Genomic DNA, 22,386 nt, shown 5'->3' with positions numbered 1-22,386 from the left:
GCTGAGAGGGTGGTCAAACACTGGAACAGGCTTCCTAGAGGTGGTTGATGCCTCAAGCCTGTCAGTGTTTAAGCAGCATTTGGACACTACCCTTAACAACATGCTTCAACTTGGTCAGCGCTGAATTGGTCAGGCAGTTGGACTAGATGGTCGCTGTAGGTGTCTAGTCTATTAGCAGAAGTAATCTGTGCTCACTCCTCACCACCTTTTTTTTGCCGTGCCAAAGTGCTAGTAAAAGCAGTACACTTAAAAACAGTCTGTACAAACATACATTTACAGACACAGATATAGATACCAATGTCCATACAACCGAACCTGACTCTGTAATCCTCAGGGTGCCGACATATCCTTATACCACAGAATCACAGGATGTTAGGGATTGGAGTGGACCTGGAAAGATCATCTAGTGCAATCCCCCTGCTGGAGCAGAAACACCTAGATGAGGTTACACAGGAATGTGTGCAGGTGGGTTTTGAATGTCTCCAGAGTAGGAGACTCCACAACCCCCCTGGGCAGCCTGTTCCAGTGTTCTGTCACCCTCACTGAGAAGAAGTTCCTTCTCAAATTTAAATGGAACCTCCTGTGTTCCAGTTTGTACCTATTGTCCCTTGTCCTACCATTGGTTTTCACTGAGAAGAGCCTGGCTCCATCCTCATGACACTCACCCTTTATATATTTATAAACATTAATGAGGTCACCCCTCAGTCTCCTCCAAGCTAAAGACACTCAGCTCCCTCAGCCTTTCCTCATAAGGGAGATGCTCCACTCCCTTAATCATCTTTCTGGCTCTGCGCTGGACTCTTCCAAACAGTTCCCTGTCCTTCTTGAAGTGAGGGGCCCATATTTTTACATGTATATCATAATATTATATTGAAAACTCGTAGTCTCGAGATAGATCTCCGGAGGAGCAGCAGGAGATCCGCGCTTGCAGCACATGAGCTCTCGCTTCCCCCCGGCACCGCGGCGCATCCCGCATCGGTGCCCGCAGCCCCCGCCGTGTCCATCACAGCCGGTGTCCGTGCGGGCGCTGCTGCCTTCGCTGCTGCGCCGCTGGTGCGCAGGGAGTTAACCGCGCCCGGTGCTGCGGCCCCCGCCCGGGACGGGGCGGTGCCCGCCCGCCGGGAGGCGGCTTGGCCGGCGCGCCGTGCAGCTCGGTCGGGTCGGGTGCAGTGAGAGGCTCTTCTCGGTTCCCAGCGGCGGTCCCCGCTGCCAGGTGAGAGGCGAACCCCGCCGGCAGAAGTCGGGAGACCCATGCAGCCCGCGGTCCTGTCTCGGAGGGTGGCGGGGTGACCGCAGCGCCTCCCGGCAGCGGCATCTCCGCCCGCCGGGCGGTGAAACCGCTGCGGGGGGAAGCGACGGAAACGGGGCGGGGGGGTGACGGGGAGCGCTCGTCGTGGGCTGCGGGAAGGGCAGCGGCGGTGTCGCCGGCGGGTCTGTCGGTGGGAGCGGGCTGCGGGCTGCGGGCTGCGCTGTGTGCGGGTTCCGGGAGGTCACCGGGAAATCGTGAGCGAGCTCTGTTTGTTGTGCACAGCCTCAAGAAGGAAACCACAGTATAAAAATCAGTCTTGCAATTACTTCGATTTTTCTGATGATGGATCAACACCGAACTAGAGCTTTTTCTGATACTGTTAACTGATGTCTTCCTTTAAAAAAAAGGGAGGGAGGGAAATACGAGGGAAAGTAATTATAATGAATTCTACATGGTTTAAAACATCGGTCTGAGGATTAGCAAATTAAAGGGATCCATTCCCTTTTCTGAGCCGAGTCCTGGTGGGGAGCACGTTGTTCTCAAACATCAGTTTTAACTTCGGCTGAGGAAGACATAAAACTTTCGACATGACTCTAAAAATTTTGATTTGTTTAGACACCGTGAGAATTTTGCAGCTTCGTATTAATTGGCTGCCTGTCAGCTACTACCAGATTGCTGGAAGGGTCTGCCATGGGAAAACTGCTTTCCGCTTGCTCCTTTTTTCTGTTTCTGCCAAAGCATCTCCAGTTGGGTGCTGTTGCGGAGGGTATTCTGGACCTTTGGACTGTCAGAGCTTTGTTCTCATTTTTTTGAAGCACATCATTACTTAGGAGATCACAGAACCAAGAGCACTGTTAAAAATTACATGGTTGCTTCATACTATGAACAGCAGCTGAATGAATATATTCAGTTTATTTGGAGCCATTTGTCATCTAGGTACATAAAAATCACTTTGCTGTTTCTTCTTCTTCCAGTTCCTCGTTTTTAGGACTCCCAGTACTATAGTTTTCTTGGAACAAGTTATGTGTTTTTCCTGTAATGTATATGGTATGATAGTGATACCCTGTAGTATCTGACTCTTCTAATACAACCATAAGGATGCATAACTGATTCCAAATGCAACTTTTATACTTTACCTCCTTGAGCATAGATTCTAGTTTATGTTTAGTATACGTCATACGTGTGAAGTTTAGGTTTATTTAATAAAGGTTGATATTTTAAATGAAGAAAACTAATTGTCCTTATAAATGTCAATAGATTTCCATTATCCAGTGGCTTTTAGCAGGCAGAATCCAGCTTTAATTCATTTGGTTCTTCTGTTCTTTCAAAATTGATGTGTGATGTAATTCTATTGCAAGATTGATGTCTTTCTATTTCCTTGTAGTATAATCGTGGGTTTTTTAGGGATTAGAATCCTGTCTGTAATGTATGTGCTGTCAGGCTCTTTGTAAGGGAGGGTAGAGCAAAAGTTTGTGATTCAGTACTTCCTGTAAGGGCGTCCTCAGAAAAGTACCAACTTTGGCACGTAGCCTTAGTCATTTCTAAAAATAATGACAAATCATTCTGTAATTATAATTCTGTCATTTTATTAGCACCAAAACCTCAGTGATAGATTGGTCTATGTAAATGTAAAGGAGGATGCAGAAAGGAGGAGGTTTTTGGTGTAGGTTAGTGTAAGGGATTAGGATAAGGGTATTCAAGATGGATGATAAACTAGTGTGCTGTGACTTTTTGAAGTCATGTTTTGGCTTAATTTTCCTCACTTTTAGGGTGAGGCAGGTAGAAATGCTCTTAAGGTCAGTAGGAGAAGTTCAATGGAAAGGGTATTATGAGTAAGATGCTTCCTGGGCTCAGGTTTCAGGCCTGTGACAGAGATGAGCTTTGGAGACCTTTGGGAGCCAGAGGTGACAGGGGGCTAAAGCTGGTTCAGCAGTCCCTGTGGCTGTAGGAGCTATAGAAGAAGGAGGATTAGTTAGTTAGCTATGAGACTTAAATATCCCTGCCCCATGAGCCACGTGTTGCATATCCCACAAAACAGAAGAAGCGGTGAGGGGGAAGTTACATTAGCAAGTGATTAATTTATGCTTCAGTGGTTTGAAAGTGGTGGTGTTTGGCCAGAAAAAAATTGGGAGGTGCTCATTTTGCTACAGTTATAGAAACTGTAGTGTGACTGGATTATTTTGGAAGTTTAATATTCATGATTGTATCATCTGTATAGAAGGTTTTTCTCACTGTTAATGATGCTGGCTTTATAGATGGGACTATTCTGATGCAGTGATATCTGATTTTTTTTTTTAATATAATTCTAGGTATAAGCATACATGGCTTCTGGTGTCTCAAATGAGAAGAAAACTGATGATGAACAGTCTTCAAAGTAAGATTCAGAAATTACTTATCTTGTCCAAGTTTACATTTACTTTCCTCCCCAAACTCATTACACACTCATTTAGTTTTAGATGAAGTTTATGACAGAAATATTGATTATAGCATCAAGTATCTAGTAGAAGCTTTTTTGACAAATGAAGTCTTTATCTACTTTAACCACACCTGCACAGAAGGCTTTGCTGGCTAACCATTTTCATTTATCCTGACAGTGGATTTTTCCAAGCACAGGTGTTGTTTTTAGTATTATTATTTTTTTTAGTCCACTGAACTGTTGAAGTGTTGACTTTGGTTGCTGCATATGGCCACACCTCCCTGCTTCAAGAGTTTGAACAAATATTTCAATCTGTTTCTATAATCCTTACTTTATGCTTACTTTAGTGAAACCATAGAGGCATGTTTAGTCGTCAGATATTTGTGTTTTGTTTAAACCCCCGGAACTTGTAAGTGCTTTACAACAGTGTGACAGGAATAAATTGTCTGTTCCTTAGAGGCCAAAGTTTTTTATCAGGCAAACTTTGCCTCTACTGTAAATCCATGGCAATTGTCCCGTGTACTTATAGCAATATGCTTTTATTGCCCGTTTTACCACAGATTCTGAGTCTGCAATGAGATCTGGATGGGCAGATAACCAGTAGAAGTTAGTGACAGCCTCTGGCTGCAGTGAGGGGGTAGGCTGAATAGTGTTGCTGGAAGGGTATGAGATGAAAAAGGCGAAATACAGACACTGCTGAGGAAGGGAGATGTATTTAAGGCAGGCATGAGGATGGGGTATTGCCACATATCACATGAATTTCCCTGTACTTGTGACAGAGACCTCGCCTTTTTTCATTTTATTTCCGGGAGAGAAGCTTTAATTGCTGGTATTCTCATAAAGAAAGAAATATCATTTGCTTCATTGACAACAAATTGTGAAGTGATTTCAGATCATATCCTATTTGTGTGTAAAAGCCATTTCAGTCAACATCAGCACAAGCAGCTATTTGATCTGCCTTAGTGAGTTATCCATTAAATATGGGAAGAGTCTCACAAAATGGAGCCGCAATAATTTAGAAGAGGCATCCTGGGAATTCTGCTCACGTGAGCTGGCAAACTCCTGGTCTGTTTGCGCCTTTCTGAAGAGCCATAAACCTGCTCTTTATTTCTCCCAAAGTCAAACAGGTCTCTTGGAGGGAAGGAGAAAGGCAACCAAAGCTTTGGTTCCACCTCAGGTGGGACTTGTGTGAAGGGAGGCAGATGGGGCATGTGGGATATGAAAAGGAATTGTTGCCGAAAGCACGAATGAACCACCTGCTTTGTTGGGCTGCTTTCTCAGTTCCTGAAGGTGGTAGTCTGTGGTGAGCAGGGATAAATAGGGTGGACTGGGATGATACCTCTTTTATTTGGTTGTGCAGCTGCTGCTGGATAGTTAGTGACCTTGGAGGGAGAATCTTGAGAACAGCAACAGTTGATATACTCAGAATATTTGGATTGTAACTATTTTCTTTGCTTTCTGAGGAGCAGTGTGGTGACCTCCGTATGGGCATCTAGGCCACTTCAGGCTGCTTAAGGTGACCAGCACATACTGCACAGGATTGGCAGATAAGACATTGGACCTACAGAAGAGTACTGCGCTTTGGGAAAAGCATTAGAAGGCAGACAAGATAACCCAAACCACCTAGAATACCACTAAATGCCTATGCTTAGGCTTCAGGGTTGTTCCTGCAAATTCTTAGCAATTTTTTGCATAAACTCCAAAGAAACTCTTTTGTCTCCTCTGACAAAACAGTTGGAATTTCCCAAGCTATACTGTGACTGCAGAGAGCCTTCATTAAGCTATTAAGTCATCTTCTTGTATCTGGAAAATATTTACTGCTTGTATTTCATCTCAGAAACTACTTTGAAGTATTGGCTGGTGTTTTGCTTAAGCTTGTGGTTATTGACTAGTCTTTCCTACCTGTTTCTACTGAACCTAAAACCTCTGTCTTCTGTGCTTGATGTTTTATGAGTCATCCAGCTTGCTTAGTTAGGCCATTACCAAATTTTCTGTAAAGGCAATTCCACATGCTAAATAGTTCAGTTTTCCCTTCTTGCCTTGTAGTTCCCTGGTTATCCAGAATTCTTTTTTTTAAAGTTGTATCATTTCCTTACAGGAAGCAACTTAAGAGGAAGTGAATTCTTTTTACCTCTTCCTCTTTTTCCCTTTTTCTTGCACTTTTTTTCCTCTTCCATGTTTTTCTCTTTGCTTCAGAATTCACTTTGCTTATTTTCTCTCTTGTTCCAGACCCACTGTACTGTTGTTACCAGTCTTATGCCATAGATTTTTTTCCTCCTCGCTGGATAACACAGCATAGAAATGAACCAAATTGCCAGAAATGCCCTTTGGGCCTGTCTGTAAAGCCCAAATCGTCACAGCCCTCTCAGATGGCTAGGAGGGTCGGTCAAAACACAAGAGGTCAAGTTTGCTTTTCAGCTTTACTATAGGCTACCTATGTAGTAAGGTGGTCTATTGAATATTCCCTGGTCCTGCTCCCATTGCTCTCCTCACCATAAAGGCTCACCCTGGTTCACAGCTTTAATATTATTTAAGATAAAGGCTGCACTGTTGCAAACACATCCTAGCATCTAGGCTTTTCTTAAGCGATTTCGTCCTGTGCAATGAATGGGATGTTCAATATCTTACGCGATTTGTTATGCGTCATAAGGTGGTCATGAAATTTAGGATTTCCTTAACAGAATGCATGAGGAACCAAAATAAGTTAGTGAGGGCATACTTAGGTGTGACATCCCCCAACTCTACTGCTTGACTTTGCAAAACTAGCATCTGTTCAATGTAGGGGTTTGTATGTATTCTGTATGTTTCAAAATGCTGCTGTCCTGACAGAGAGAATTTTATCTGTCTCTGCAACCCTCACCTGGAGAAAATGAAAGAAGACATCCTGTACCATTTTGCTCTTGGGACTGGCACCCATGATTTTCCAGCATTGTTTGGAGATGTAAAGGTAAGAAGCTTCATTCAGAAAGCTTAAGCTTTTCTGCAGAAGGTGGAAATGCAGCTGCCTTCAAAGTTAGACTAGATGTGTCAGCATACCACCGATTGAAGAATGACTAGAAACGTGATAAGTTTTGGTGGGTTTTTATCACTTTCAATATCAAGCACAATTGGGAACAATGGTTTCTGTCTCTTTTCATCCAGTAAAAAGGCAAATGCTGCAGTCTCTGGGTAGAATTCCCTGTTGAGGGGCCTTCGGGTCGATATCTGTCTTTTACTAGTTTAAACAGGAGGAAGGCATTTAAGTGCTATATAGAAAGTGGTGGGGTTTTTTTCTTTTTTATTCCCCATAATTTTTCTTCATGGCCTTTTAGAATGATTATGAGAAGAACCACATCTGGGAATAGCTTTGTGGTGTTTGCACACTGAAGGTGTTTACATCCTTGTGTTGGTCTTCTCATGTTCTTTTGAGATACTGAGTCATGCAACTGATTTTGTTTTGTTGAATGCTGTCCACCCTAGTTTGTATGTGTTGGAGGAAGCCCATCACGGATGAAAGCTTTTATCGCCTACATAGCTGAAGAACTGGGCCTGGGGAACCCTGGCTCCGACTACCCCAACATCTGTGCGGGAACTGACCGCTACGCAATGTACAAAGTGGGACCTGTCTTGTCAGTCAGTGTAAGTAACTTAACCAGACATGGGACACCATTCAGCGATGCTGTTCAAAGTAGAAAACAGGAATGCAGATTTCTTCTAAATGCTTCATAGGTAGAGTCAGGTTTTTGAGTTTGCACCAGCCATGCTCAAAATAGTGCAGCTGGCTAATTAAGAACTCCTTTTTAGGCTTTTCTTGTAAAAGGGCAAATCTCAGAGACCTTCATTCCTTTCTTGCCCCCTTTTTCCTCAAGCAACACTGAGGTGTTGCAGGGATGGCATTATAAATTAGTGAGCAGACTTAATGTTGCCTCGTCCTTGTCCTGTATCCTGAACAATATGGAAAAAAGGTATCTGGATGCATGTGTGCTATGGGAAAAAATGACTGTATCGCATCCCTAGCTAAGTATCTGCAGTGGCATTGTCAGATGTGTTAACATAGTTTAAGAGCAGCTTTCCATGGGACTTGTGCTCCCAATTCATGTATGCGCTTTAAAGCTTCATACCTTTAATTTGTAGATACAATTACATGCTTCAGCTGCATAACTATAGTATCATGCTGCACCTTTTGAGTTGTAATTATTGCATTATCCTGCAAGTTGAGGTGGACTTATATTTGCTGAATTTTGTGACTAAACCATAGTGTCTATGTTTTTTAAAAATTAAGCTTAACTATTCACTAGCACTTCAAGTTGCTAAAAAAATTAAAGTGTGTTTTTTCTTGTGTTTAAGAAAACTTTATTGATGAAGTGCATTTGTCGACTATTAGGAAAAGACACTGCTTATGCTTTTGAGAATGTAAATATTTTATAATTAGTGATTTTTAGAAACGTTATACTTCATGCATAGTCCACAGAAGTCAGTGGGAGTCTTTCTGTTTACTTGCAGTAACCTTTCAGTCAGCCCTTAGGGTTAGAGTTTCTGTGGGAGTGAGTTAAGTGACATTTGGAAAAAATTATCAGGGAGATTGTCCAGCTCCTTTTTCCATGTATACTTTGCATTGTTTCTCTGAATGTTGAATATGAATTTCTGCTTTCATTTCAGCATGGTATGGGCATTCCTTCTATTTCAATCATGCTGCACGAGCTGATCAAACTGTTGCATCATGCCAAGTGTTCCAACATAACCATTATCCGCATTGGCACCTCTGGTGGAATAGGTATTTTGTTTTGGTTTTGTTTTTGTTTTTCCTAAACAAAAGCATCTTTGTAGGAGAGTAAAGCGTCTCTCTACCAGTAAGTGACTGATCATCAGAACAGTTTTCCGCAGGATATGAATCATTTTTCTTCTGTAATTCTGAAAGAAAAGGCAATATCTGCCTCCCTGGATAGAGAAAATTCACTTAAGAGATCTGACAAAGTCAGGAGAAGGATATTTGTGTCGTTTACAAAAAGTATGAGATAAGAATGTATAGTGAAAAAGTAAAAATTTTGTTATTTGAAAAATTATTTGTAATAATAAACTGAAGCAGCTAGGCAAGCACACACACAGAAACATCTCTTGGTGAGTTCAGGGGTGAAGTTGCCACCTTTAAAAGAAGTAGGATTGAGTCAAGATTTACATTTCATGTGTGTGGAAACAAAGCATTAACTGCATTATGAAGCTATGTGTTTCTCTTTACTGCAGGTCTGGAGCCAGGCTCAGTGGTTATAACTCGTCAGTCTGTAGATGCCACCTTTAAACCTCAGTTTGAACAGGTTATTCTGGGAAAGACTGTAATTCGCAGTACAGACTTAGATGAACAGCTGGCTAAGGAACTGATGCAGTGCAGTAAAGAAATAAATCAATTCAATACAGTTGTTGGAAACACCATGTGCACTCTGGATTTCTATGAAGGTGAGTCTGGCAACAGACTGACAGAAGTATATCGGTAAGCAACAACATATAAATATTGAATAATATTTTAACATTAAGGTTCTGGTTCACTGAAAAGAATCAGTTCCCTACTTTGAGTTGTCTTGTCAGCAATAATTAACCTATTTTTTATATATGTAAAATCAAGCATTGTGCCTAGCAGTTTGCTGTATTGAACTTTCAAATTTGTGGAAGTTTATTTCCTCCCAGCTCTAATAGATCCTCTGAAATATATGTAGTCTACTATACACTTCTCACGTACTCATCAGTTAGGTATGTTTGTCACAGAGTTTCTGTGATTTACTGAGGCATCCTAGACCAGGGGTGTCAAACTCATATTCACCAGGGCCACATCAGCCTCGCAGTTGCCGTCAAAGGGCCGAATGTAATTTTAGGACTGTATAAATATCCTATATTTACATATAGCAACCACGAGGCTGATGTGGCCCCTGGTGAAAATGAATTTGACACCCTGTCCTAGAAGGTTAGAGGAATGAGAATGATTTGTGGCTTTCTCCCCCACCCTGTTCCCTTCTGGTTAAGTACCTAAAATAAATCTTCTCTAAAAGAAGTGATGGAAGCTTTATTTCCATGCACGTTTTGAGCAAAACATTGATCGGACAACTGAAGACCATATTTTGCTGAGTTGTGTCAACGCTGCCACGTCAGAGAGGCAAACCTCCAAGACTTACTTTGGATAAATGTATAAACATTCAGGTGCTTTTCTGATCTGTCGAGTCTATTCACAAGCATCTTTCAAATCTTGCGAGAACAGAATGTAGGTGACACCTAATACTACTTTCTCTAGCTGCTACTGGATAGGTGACAAAGGGTGCTGTGTGTTAGGGGAACATGGTTTTCATAAGGGCATTCCCACTTGGTCAGAAACAGACACTGTCAGTTTGTGCATCTCCTCAGACACCCATCACAGGTGCAAGCTACACTAAAAAAAGACATGTCAGGGATGTCTTCAACTCATACAGCAAGACATGAGAACAGACTCAAGGGCATTAATTTAGGAGTACATCTCCTGAAAACAAAAATATACTGATTAAAGCTTCACGTAATTTAACTTTACTGTATATAATGTGCTGCTGTTTTTTCTGTAGGTGCTAGTCTTGGATAATTTGAATAAACTAATTTTCTCAAAAAATGGTAATAGTTAGTTAGCTTAAGAGACTCTTAATCTCTTACCTTTGAGAGTCTCTAAGTAATAAAATGATCATCCTTTGAGGTAGCATCAGGAAGGCGTTTTCAGGCTTTGTAGTTTTCATAGAAACTACTATTTACATTTTCACCTTTATGATTTTGAGAATTTAAGATGGAGAAGACCAATTAAAGTACTGTGATTTACATTATAGAGAATACAAGTAATATGTAGAAGCTCTAGCAATAGCTAAGAATTGTTTGTCCTGTTTTCTTGCACATGAAAAAAAAGAGTAGTAGGAAAAGCTGGGCACTGTATAGGGGAAACTGCAATAATCAGGTGTTTTAGGAACTGAATTTGTTTTATGACTTCATCACTGAACTTTTTTTATAAAATAAATTTGTAGGACAGGGCAGGTTGGATGGTGCCATCTGCTTATATAATGAAGAAGAGAAGCTGCAATATTTGAAGGAAGCTTATGATGCTGGTGTCAGAAACATAGAGATGGAGTCTTCTGTATTTGCTGCAATGTGTAATCTCAGTGGTGTCAAAGGTAAACTAACTTAAAGTCACTTTATTCAAACTGTAGGAGGTTTTCTGCATTGCAGGAGTTTTGCAGTAAAAACTGAGAATGAGGTGTTAACATACCTTCAGCATATAAAAGCCCCGGTTCTGGTTATAGTTATGTTGCTGTGATTGTTTAATTTGTGTCATATGTATTTAAAACTTATGCAAACTTCCCTGCATACTTCTTATGCAGTTTAGTTCTATCATTTGCTATTCCAGCCCGTGGAAAGCACATAAATCATTAAAATATTTCATTATCCTATAGCTTTCACTTGTTTTCTTCAGTTAGTTTTTGAAGTTTACATGAAGCAGCTTGTTAATTTGATCAGCCAGGTGATTCTCACGTACATAAAACTACAATCACTTTCTATACTTTCATATCAAATTGAAAATAGAAGAACTTTTTGTAGACTTATGACACTTAAAGATTTTTAGTAGCATCATGAATAAACCATTCCTAGTCATAAGACGAGTTTCATGTTTTTTTAGACAAGCTAATTTTTAGTAAAAATTAGGAAAAAAAAGTGATTACCAATAATGTAATGCAATGCCTTTCTACTTACCATGTTAACTATAGTCTCTTGCTTTCTTTGGCAAAGAATTTGCTGGTTTAAAACACTGATGTTTCTTGAATTTCCTTAAACTCAAGGAGGATTGAATGAAGAAAAATAAGCAAAGTGGCCAACAGTTATGTCAAACATCTTCAGTTCTTACTGACTTGCGAGTGCTTAAAATCTCAGCCAATGCAATTACTGGGCCATTAGGGAGCCCGGTCCTTATTGCTGTCTCTACTTTGTAGGTCCGTTAATGTGCATTACGGGTTGTGCTCTGCAAATTGTCACCAGCAGAAACCCTGGACACGGAAGAGCCATGGTAGAACTCAGCTTGAGTGGAAGGAAGGAGTTTATCTTTGGGGCTTCAATAGCAAAAGGCAGCAGATGAGCCCGAGATATTATCTGTGGGATCCTCACGTACTTGCAGTGCTCCCCATCTATGGATGCCCAAGTGTCTCCTCTGCTGGTTCCTGAGGGACGACACCCAGAGCACAGGGATTTTGGTTGGGTATGAGGTAGACAGCGGAGGGCTGTGACGACATCTGCTACAGCAGCGTCTCTGATCAATTCCTACTAGTCACACCCTGGATATAATTCCTGTCCACAAAAACATAGGAATTGTGCGATAATAATAAGGATCTGCAGCTGCCTGAGAGTTCTTGCTTTATTAATGTAATGATCAGTTGTCTTAAATTATTTGTAACTTTTTAAATATCATCCACAGCATGCTAGTCCCCTAGCATCTTATGGTAGTGTGCACTGTTTTTTTTGCATTTGTTTTCTCTCATATTTCTAATCTCCTAGCTGTTCATTCAAATGTTTCTGCTTTTGGACTGTAGAAGTGCCAGAATGTCATTCCTAACTAATGCTGTCTTTTAATTTGTAGCTGCCGTAGTGTGTGTCACTCTTCTGAATCGGCTTGAAGGGGATCAGATTAGTAGCTCACATGATGTACTTGTGGAATATCAGCAGAGACCGCAGAAATTAGTGGGATATTTCATTAAGAAACGTCTAGCGAAAGTATGAAATATCCATCTCGGTTTTACAGAAGCAGAAGGCTCTTGCACAGCTGAACTCCTGGTCATGACTTGTGTGCGTTAGAGGTCCTTTGCCTCAGAATACCTCACAGCATTCCCTGTGTTTGTGGAAGTTAATCATTTATGCCACTGTGCTTTGGGAACTCAATGTGCTAAGTGGACTTCAGTTAAGTTTTGCTTACTTATGCATTACTGGCTATAAAACTCACTTTTCTGTGAATTTGGAAGTGGATTTGTTGTGAAGGACGAGCCTGCAATAATGTATGAAAAAAGCTTTATTTATCCTTGCTGTAAAAGAAAAATGGGGAAGAAAATAAAACTTTATTGCCAAGTACTTGTGAAACACTGAATTAAAATTAACTTAATAATGCTAATGCTAATTGTTTCACTTGTAAAGAAAAGTTAAAGTGAATGCAGTTTATTTTTTGCAAACTTTGACAAATAAACAATACTATTTTCATATATTAAAATTGCAAAATGTGGAACTGAATTTTCTAACTATTAAGTAACTATTTCTAACTACTAACTTGACACTGAGTTGTTGAATATCTTGTACTTCCTAGATACTGATCCACCAGGGTAATTCATATCCCATTTTAACTATATGATTGAATCAATACCCAGGAAACATTTATGCGTTAAGTAATTTTGCATTGAAGAACTTGAACTGTTTTGCTGAATCAAGGTTGCTGCTTACTAAAGAGGAGCCAAAGGCATTCAGGAGATGTACAGGAAATTCACAGGACTGCATTATGATAGTTTTGGGTTTTTTTCCTTTCCTTTGCTTCTTTTTAAATTGTTTTTCATCTCCATGTCTTCAGGACATAATACTCACCGTTGCAACGGTTCGAGTTCTTTTGAAGAACCAGAGAAAACCTATTGCTCATACATGCCATTGAAACCACGTCTGCCTTTTTTTCCCACTACTGTTGGCCTAGTGTTTGTTTCTTTTTTAAATTGTACTCATTGCTGCTTTGCTGCTGTGATTAGAACGTAAATATGTGCTCAGCTAAAGAAAAATGTGTTTATCCCTTTTTGTACCACAGTGGATGGTCCAGTCCTAGCAGGAGACACAGGTCAGAATGGTCTGAATAAAATCTCAGAACAGCTTTCACTGATCCAGCTAAATGAGGTTTTATTTTTGAAGACTGTAGTCTGCAACACTCTTGTTAACAGGCATTAGATCTACACCTAAATGGAACGATGTAATGATGAGGCACATTGACCAGGAAGTGCCAGAAACTGGAAGCAGTGTGATGGAAACACTGAAAAAGGAAGGGATGACTCTTATGAATAGGAAACGGCCAGTGAGGATTAATCTCCTTAAACTTGATGAACTTTCAACTGAAGAAGAGATAAAAAGAATACTGGATTTTTTAACTTTACTAAGTTAGTCCTCCTCTAATTTTAAAAACACATTTTCTCATACATGCTTGGGATACAATGAATGTAAATTTTCAGATAAAGCCTTCTCTTTTTTTTTTCCTTAAGTTCAAAGGAAGGAGTTGGGTGGGAATGGTTTCTCATTTTGTTTGGGGAAAAAAAAATAAAATAAAATAAATATATATGTCTGTGCTTAACTGTGCCTGGTGCTTGCCTGGGCATTTCACAAAGTCCTGTGAGGTCCCTTGGGAAAAATGCAACAAAGTGCATCTTTGCTTTGCAACCTCCTGTTCCCAAAACAGTAGCAAGGAGATGATCCCTAAGGAAGCAGCGTGCTGTACTTTAGGCTGAAGAAAAGCTTATATTGAGTATGGGTTTGGACCAGACAGTTTGCTGTTGTGAAAGAAATACTATGAACTACCTAAAGAGGAGAAAAATAAATACCTTGTAAAGAAAACAAAGAAACACTTAGCGTGGCTCTGTGAAGCTCTGGGGAAGCATATTACTGCAGTTATCCTGGAGGTACGAATCTGAAATGCTGTGATTTGTCCTTTTAAAGGAAGGAAAGGAAGAATCTTGAAACTGGTTAAAAAGAAAAAGTTCTTACACCAATTAAGAGTGTGAACTGTCAACTGAAACTACAAAGCTTTTGTATTTACAGTCACATAAAGCACGCACTTCTGTTTTGATTGCTAATGTGTGAGCTCTTATGTACCACATGCCAAGATACAACTCGCATTGTGGCCTGGCTGAATTGGAGCTAAGAACCAAATGTTGATGGAATGATGCAACTATTCTATTAAATCAATACACAAGACCTTAGCAGAAACCCCTGGAAGATTTCAGCCTTTCACTTCTTGCCAATATGTCCTTTCTCCTTCCTGCCGTTCCCTAGAACATTTTACTTTTCTTTCTGCTAAATTATTTTTATTCTGTGTTTCCTAATAGGTAAAGCAAAGGGATGTATGACAACTTAAAATTGGAATTCAAAGGAAAGCAAGTATCCTGCTGTTTTTCACTGGTCAACATCCTGTAATGCTGTATTCCTAATGCAAGAGGGTGCTCTATCAACACATCTTGCGTGCAATAAAATACTTTTCTTAGTTTCAGAGGAAACTTGCCAGAACGTTACCCTGATAAGAACAATTGTATTTTCCCTTGTGTCTGCAACTGGACAGAGAGATAAAGAAATGACTCAGATGTGTGCATCCGGCAGTGAAGTTACCTTCCTGTAGGTTTTACAAAGACATCCATGGAGAATTATAAAACCTTTAACAGGCTTTGACATGCAAATCAATTATTTAATATTACCCATTCACATTGTTTCTGTATCATATAGAAAAGCAGCATACTTAGGCTGCAGAACATGAATCAGTGATATTTTGAAGGCATATATGACATTACATATATGTTTGATATTACATAGTGCAGTGTATCCTGGTAGATCTACAAATCCTGCCAACCCAAGAAACCTCAATTTCAAATCAAAGACTTGCTTTTATTCTCTATCTCACCCTCACCTACCAATACACTACACAGTCAGTTGACTCCAGAGATGAGCAGGGTTAAAAGCGAAGAAGGAAGGTAGAAGATATGAATAGGGTGAGAATGTGAAGGAAAGAAACAGTGGTTTCTACCAATAGTTTGGTCTGGGATTCATGATGTTCTGACCTATTCCTACCTTTTTTGTTAAAGAAATGGTTGAGACTGTAGTGAAGGCTAGAACACATTTGTTTCACATTTGCAAGAGACTGATAATGTGCAGTAACTTGGTTAGTGACTTGAAGGAGTGGATTTTTATTTTTGGCATCTTGATATATTAATATAATACTTCAGAGAAGAATTTTATTTCTTAAAAGGTATGAGCAAACCTGAAACAGAACATTTTGGAATGACCTGTTGCCAGAAGTGCTTAGAGTATACATATTTTCATCTATCCTTTAAAAAGCAAGCAAAGAAATTCAGTAATTTCAGTATTTCTTGAAAATATATACATGTGATACGCAATATATATATACATATTTTTTTCTTTTTTTTTTCTTTTTTTTTGTTTTTTTTTTTTTTTTTTTTTTGTTTTTTTGTTTTTTTGTTTTTTTGTTTTTTTTTTTTTAAAGATTCTTCCTAAATCCTTGCAAAGAATTTTCGGTGCATTATGTAACAGAACTGGATTTTCTTCTGAAGTCTGGATCTCAATATATTCCTAAATAGAAATACAATTGGAGATGTGTTTAATTTCCATTGATGAGATATATAGGTGAAAGAAACTAGAGCGTGATTTCTTTTTATTTGCCCATCAGCAGTCAGTTTTGTTCTGAATGTAGCGCTCAGTAGTGCAAGCAGTAAACAGAGCTTTGGGGATTGCATCTGCGTGCAACAACTGAATGCAAAAAAAGCACAGTAGTGTGATTTGATGATACTGTTACTTTTTCCTACAAGATGTTGAGGTTTGCTTTGCCTGAAAGTTTGTCAGTGTTTGGAGTGACTTAAATACATGCTTTATCTTTCTGAAATAATTACCGTTTAATGTTATACTCCAGGGTATGAATTAAATTACAGTTCAAAAAGTCTTCTGCCTGAAGAGAAAGGAGGTCACTGAACAGAGCAATATTAAATCTGAAACTTGGTGGTGCAATAATAGATGAAAGAGTAATGCTGACAGGGGCAATGCTTTTGCTCAGGCTACAAACAAAATGCAGCAGCAGAAAATGTCAGACAGAGCTGGTTTTACACAACACAGAAACCTGATTCCAGATCCTTCTTTTTGTTGCTGAGCTTGTAACTGTGAGAAAATTTTCATTTTACTATCAGCCTGTCATATTATGAGAGTAAAATTCCTAGAGCTGCCCAGAAGCTCAAACGAACCACTGACGTCCTTGTGAGACTGGGTCTGTTTTGTTTTGTTTAAGATGTAGCTCCATTTTATTCAGCCCTATTGTTTTACCTTGCTCACATTTTTCATCATATCCTAATTTTGCCCACAGGAAGTGTCTCCCAGGAAAGATGCTACTAACCGATGTTATCCTACAGGCACTTTGTCTGCAAAACAGGTCTGTGCCATGTAAATATTTACAAGTAGTACTCCTAATAATGGAAAGCTTTGTGATCACACAATAAACCTTGTGAAAGAAACTGTGGGTGGTGATAGGAAAATATGTTAATTTACCAGATTCCCAGCCAAATTCTCACAAGATTTGACTGCATTCCTGTCTACCAAACTGTGTTTGGCTCCTGGGCTTTAAGCTATTTAACGTATAAAACTATGTTTCTTTGAATGTGCTTTGCAACCTACTGTAATTAACTTACATTAAAACTAGGCTCAATGTGGTTTGTTGATGGTATCATGCTATAAAGCAGGTTTTAAAACAAGAGATGGATGTTTGCAGAACGTTCTTTACCTTTTCTGTCCTAGTGGTTTGGGATATCTTGCATATTATAAGAGTGAACTTTTAAGTTAAAACCGAGACAAAGCCTGCTAAAGCTAAGCAGAAACAGAAAAGAGCAGGTCATTCTGTCTTGTCCTCACTTGGAGACATGATTCTGAGTATATATTTTTTTTCCATTCCAGAAGGAATGAGTGGAGCAGATGATGAAATAAGTGACCTTCTAATTTGCTCCGCAATATTCAAGATGTTGCTGTTGACTACAGCTGCTCTGTTAAGGAGCCCTGAAAGCATATAGTTTATTTAGCCTGCCAGCATCGGTGCTAGAACCTTTCTCATCTCTTGGTACATGCAACTCCCAGACAAAATTGCTATTTAAGGCTGGTACTTGCATGGAATACTGGTTGAAACTGTATTGATGAAACCTAGATCACTCAAAAGAGCTTCTAGGATGGCAGCAATACAGCTAATGCATCTTTCAAAAAAAATTTAGAATTAACTTGCTTTTCCTGCCTATGTGCTTAATTTTTAATATTATTGTCTCTTTTGTGCCAAAGGTTTGTTGTGGTGGGCAGGGAGTGGTGGATGGATTTCACATTCCTTATATGTCTATAACATTGCAAATGATAAAACAAAGCTCATACATCCTGTTTCTTCTAAAATTACTTTTAGATGTAATTTCCCAGAATGGCACTTCAGGGATTGTTCTTGGTTGAATGTTTATGAGGTATCTTCTACTTTCATAAATTTTGTTCCAGAAAAAAAACAAGTCTACTTCTGCAGAACACTATGCTAGGTCAGAATGAATTTCTTTAGGAAAGAGCAATGATATATGAGTGCAAATGTAGTTGATAGTGAAAGGTGTTTGTTGGCTGTCCTATTCAGTAAAATGAGGAGTCAGTAGTTCATTGGTACTGAATACTAATTGCGTACAAAATAATTGTTTCCTGGATCCATGAAAGCTGTTTAGCATTAGAACACAGAATGCAACATCTATGAGCATGTAATTATATAGAGCATAATAAATTATGCACATCACACAGTCAGATGAACAGAGATTTTGCAGAATTAGTTGTTCGAAATAATTTCACAAATGGTCCATGTGAGGTGTTTTAGCTTACATTCAGTCAGGAACTGTCTTCTGGATCATTTGCTTTGATAAATAACTGCTTGTATTTCATTATGCTGACTGATAAGTTTATAATTTCCTACAAATCACACACTATAAATTCAGCTCCCCAGCTTTCCAAAATATCTGTGTGAACGCATACATATATTGACAACATTAAATTATTGACAAATATTTGTTTAAAAATGTGTACAGTGCACAGAATTTTCACCTCAGCTCTTTCAGAATTTTACGTTTGCTCCTAGTAAGCAAAACGACTGTACATACCCTGAAACAGAAGGGATTTTAGCATTGCTTGCCTAAAAGCAGAAACATCCCTCGTGCAAATGCCAGCCAGCTGTGAAGTGGAGCTCCTTGGCAAGGTATGTTCTTCCTTTTCGGTTGTTTGCCCGGCCACACTTTGCCAGTGTAGGGCACGCCAAAAAGAAAGCCCCAGAGCAAGGGGTTGGTGGGAGAGGTGGGATGTGGGGGACACGTGGCTCTGCTGCCCAGCACAGGGGCTGCTCTTCAGCACAGGAGGAAGCAGAAGGATGGTGACATGCTTGATGATGCCGGAGGTGCCCACCATGGCGACCACAGAGTGGAGTGGGAAATAGGGGTTAATGGAAGAATAGACCCCACCTTCATACATCACTTAGTTAATCCTGCCATAGAGGTACAAACATGCACATCATCAGGGTAAACACTGAACTACTTAGTTGTTTAGTACGTCCTTAGGACTTCCACTTCTCTATTCAAAGCTAAATGATTACTTCAAGAATTTTTCAGTCTCAGAGCAGATAAAATAAAAGGAAATCCCACCATATTTGAGGAATAAAGGCGTTCAACTAGTCATATTCTGCCATCACTACAGCTGTGATTTCTACTTTGCTGGGAGGCAATTTTTACCAGTATGTAAAAGTTTATGAATTCGTGACACATAGACAATCTATTCTCCTTGAACCCATGGAAAATGTAAAAATTAAAACAGAAGTTTGCACCCTTTCACATATAAAGATTTTAACAGATTAATCAGTCAGTTTAACATGAATTGGGGTAACCAAGCTTCACGACATGCTCTGGAGAGCCAAAAACTGCTACTGGGTGACCCAAATCCAAAGACTGGGAAAGAGAAGCTCAAGCACTGGCCATAGGACAACAATTGAACCTCATTCCAGAGAGACTAGCAGAGCTCAGTGTACCTACAGATGTGCGTTCGCTCACTGCAGAGGTATCAAACATTAATTTTTCAGATTGCTGTCTTAGCTCAAATCTAGTCAGATTCCTCACAGGTGACATCTGTATCCAGAAAGTTTTTACATTTTGGGGATTTTACCCTTAGTGTGGAAAAATAACTATGAATGTTAAGATGTTTCTTTCATTCAATAGTAATGCCTTTTGCAGAAAATGTAATGATGCAATTTACTCAACAACAATGAGAAATAAAGAGTATTTGCTCAGGCATCCACTTGTATGATTCCTGATTCAATTTATAGGTGGTTTGAATCACCTTCTATAGTGGCTGTGTTGCATGTATTTGTTGACCATAGAACTTTTGGGATCAGATTCTCTCTTAAGCAATTAATTTTGGTAGAACAAAACATACAGAAAGTTTACTCCTCTGCCCAAGGTGGCATTCCCTGTTGGTAGTGTTGTCCCAAAACAGGGTTCTTTACCCAGTGTGCATACAATTGAGCCAAATTGGCACACAGAGACGAGATACTTATTTACAGAGTTGCGCAAGTCTGTGTGCTGGAAAAAAGCCAGCATGCCAGCAAGAAAAATAAAAGGCATTATTTAAAAAAATCTCATCATTGTGTTCACACCCTAAAGAGCCAATCGGTTATACATTTGCTAATTGCATTACATAATCCTTTTAGCGTATAATGAGCAACATTCAGCTAAAGGACAGTTTATCCAATGGTCTTGAGATTTGTGTTAAAGCAAGACTCAACTAATTGTGCGGGCTTCAAAAGGTCTAGATCTGCAAGGTCAGCAACGCCTGTAGTTCGTGATCAGGTGTTTTGCAAATCACTCTTTTCTTTGTTATATGAACAGAGTGGCCTAAAACTGGAAGGATTTTTATATTTTTAGGTTCGCAGTTGCAGGCAGGATTCATTCTTTTAAGCGATGACAACAGTAGGGCATTCATCCTCAACCCCCAGTAAAACAGCACAGCTCCGCACTGCTGCCCCAGGTTCCCCTCCTGCAGAGCCCCCCACATGGCTCCAGGAATTACCCTCCCTCCTCTTTGCTGAAGGAAATGCTGGGAGACCGATTTTCATCCTGGGTGGCATGTGGCAATTGATTAACAGTTTTCTGACCTGTCAGAATATTCCACCTTGACGTAGGCAATGTGCACTGAAAAGGAGAATGAAATGTCAAACACACAGACCGTTTATAAGATAAAATTGAACAGTCATATGATGATGCAATGGGACCACTGCAGTGCTAGATTTGTACTTACAAGGGTGTTCTACAAGTATACAGACATTTATATGGCTACGTGGTTAAACAGTGTACTTATGTTCCTACTATTAAAGCATATGCATGCAAAATGACATTAATACTGGGATGATGGAGAATCACCAAACTCTAGAAAAAGACAAATGTGTTCCATATGATATTTTTTTTTCCCTGTTGTTCGCATTCATTTTTATTTCAGAAAAGTAGAAACAAGTGTTGAATTTATACTGTGGAGTGCAGCACCCTGAAGGCATTTATACAAACCCATCCCCTTACTGTTCATTACACTGTGAAGCAAATGGAAAGATGAGATTCCTCAACGAAAGCAAAACAAGAGGCAGAAATACAATCTCTCCTTTTCTCAGCAAGCAGGCAAATCTCTTGCACCATTCTGTAGTGCTGGGATTAATCGGCTTATGAATAAAATGTTCAGACTGCTTGGTGAGGTGAATCTGAGCTAGAAAGTCCTTAAGAAGCCACTCTGCAAGTGGATGAAGGAAAGATAAGACAGCATGGGGTGTGCTCTACACCAGTTCAAGGCTCTATTTTGGAAGAATTGGCTCTGCCGCGTGAGGCAACCGGTGAGTTTTTGGAAATGATAAAAAAAGGAATATTTTAAATCTTCCTATCAGTTGGAAATATTATATATATTGATTTTTCCTTTTCACTGCAGATTGTTAAAGATAGGCTGGCTGCAGGTGTTTCTTGTTTTGCCTTTGGTGTCGTAATTGCTGAGAACACAAGTAGAAAACAACAGTGTGTTTTAATTCTAAAATGGCTGAATGCAGCAATGCTCCCCAAATTGCAAATGAGATAGGAAACCTCATAAAAGTTTGGAAGAGCCATGGCTTATCTTTTAATTATCATTAGATATTACCAGTGCTTGTAGCAGTGGCAAGGATGAAATTCAATTTTCTTCATGGTACAGGTAATCATTGGTATTGTAAGAAAGCGTGCACAATTGTGATCAAAACCTAGATGTGAGGAATACGAGGACTGTATATTAAAATGGAATATACTTCTAACCTTCCTTTCTTATCCACTCTACAAAGCCTAATTTAACCTTTCAAATTCAAATATGCAGAAGAATGTGGCAGCTACTTCAACAGCAGTTAAAATAATACTCAAATATGAGATGAGATGTCATCGTTCACTTTTACTGTCACTGATGTGATGTTTTTAATATAAGACAGAAGGAAGCAAATTTTCTCAAGTGAGATAACATTTCTGTGGGAAAAAAAAAATCACTTCAATTAATAGTTTCTCATTGATTTCCCTTGTCTGTGATGATCTGGGGATTTGCAATGAGGCATGTGGGCTGCTTTGGATAGGATTACCTCAATTAAATAGAAATACAGCTTTTCATTTCAGAAATATTTAACTTTAATAAAATTGTGATTTAGGTAGAGATTCATTATCGAAAATGATTTCAAGTGATGTTTTTTAATATGAAAGTTTTTTTTTTTTTTTTTTTGAGGAATACTGATAGTTATATTCATCTCCATTCCTAAACACTTCTGCATGCTCCCTGTTCCTCATACTTCAATCGGTGTGCATTAAGTGGCTTCTCAGTATCTCCTGTTCTCTTCCATGCTGATCTATTTCTCTTCTTGCTCTGTTTAGTTTTCTCT

The 22,386-nt window shown here is 39.4% G+C and overlaps 2 protein-coding genes across 2 annotated transcripts in view; both read left to right on the top strand.

The window, feature by feature from the left end:
- The first annotated feature begins 1,106 nt into the window (after positions 1–1,106).
- Positions 1,107–12,888, top strand: UPP1 (uridine phosphorylase 1). Its single transcript, XM_065831472.2, has 8 exons — positions 1,107–1,213; positions 3,559–3,623; positions 6,495–6,612; positions 7,125–7,283; positions 8,304–8,418; positions 8,886–9,095; positions 10,667–10,813; positions 12,268–12,888. Exons 2-8 carry the CDS (start codon positions 3,571–3,573, stop codon positions 12,405–12,407), a joined length of 942 nt encoding a protein of 313 aa, XP_065687544.1. The 5' UTR covers positions 1,107–1,213; positions 3,559–3,570; the 3' UTR covers positions 12,408–12,888.
- An 8,204-nt stretch (positions 12,889–21,092) lies between these two features.
- Positions 21,093–22,386, top strand: part of ABCA13 (ATP binding cassette subfamily A member 13) — a 196,093-nt gene continuing 194,799 nt past the window's right edge. Inside the window, exon 1 of the mRNA XM_065832060.2 lies at positions 21,093–21,336. Within this exon, the coding sequence (XP_065688132.1) occupies positions 21,268–21,336 (69 nt within the window). The 5' untranslated portion in view covers positions 21,093–21,267. The remainder of the gene's footprint in view (positions 21,337–22,386) is intronic.

The sequence above is a fragment of the Patagioenas fasciata genome, chromosome 2, assembly GCF_037038585.1.
Source record: "Patagioenas fasciata isolate bPatFas1 chromosome 2, bPatFas1.hap1, whole genome shotgun sequence".
NCBI lineage: Eukaryota > Metazoa > Chordata > Aves > Columbiformes > Columbidae > Patagioenas > Patagioenas fasciata.
Note: the sequence above shows the minus strand (reverse complement) of the source record. Positions and strands in the feature narration are given on the sequence as shown.

Bases quoted from the DNA above. Each gene is read 5' to 3' on its own strand.
- UPP1 (XM_065831472.2), top strand. From the start codon at position 3,571: ATGGCTTCTGGTGTCTCAAATGAGAAGAAAACTGATGATGAACAGTCT. The intron at 6,613-7,124 runs GTAAGAAGCTTC...TGTCCACCCTAG, and splicing joins CATTGTTTGGAGATGTAAAG to TTTGTATGTGTTGGAGGAAG. The intron at 9,096-10,666 runs GTGAGTCTGGCA...ATAAATTTGTAG, and splicing joins CACTCTGGATTTCTATGAAG to GACAGGGCAGGTTGGATGGT.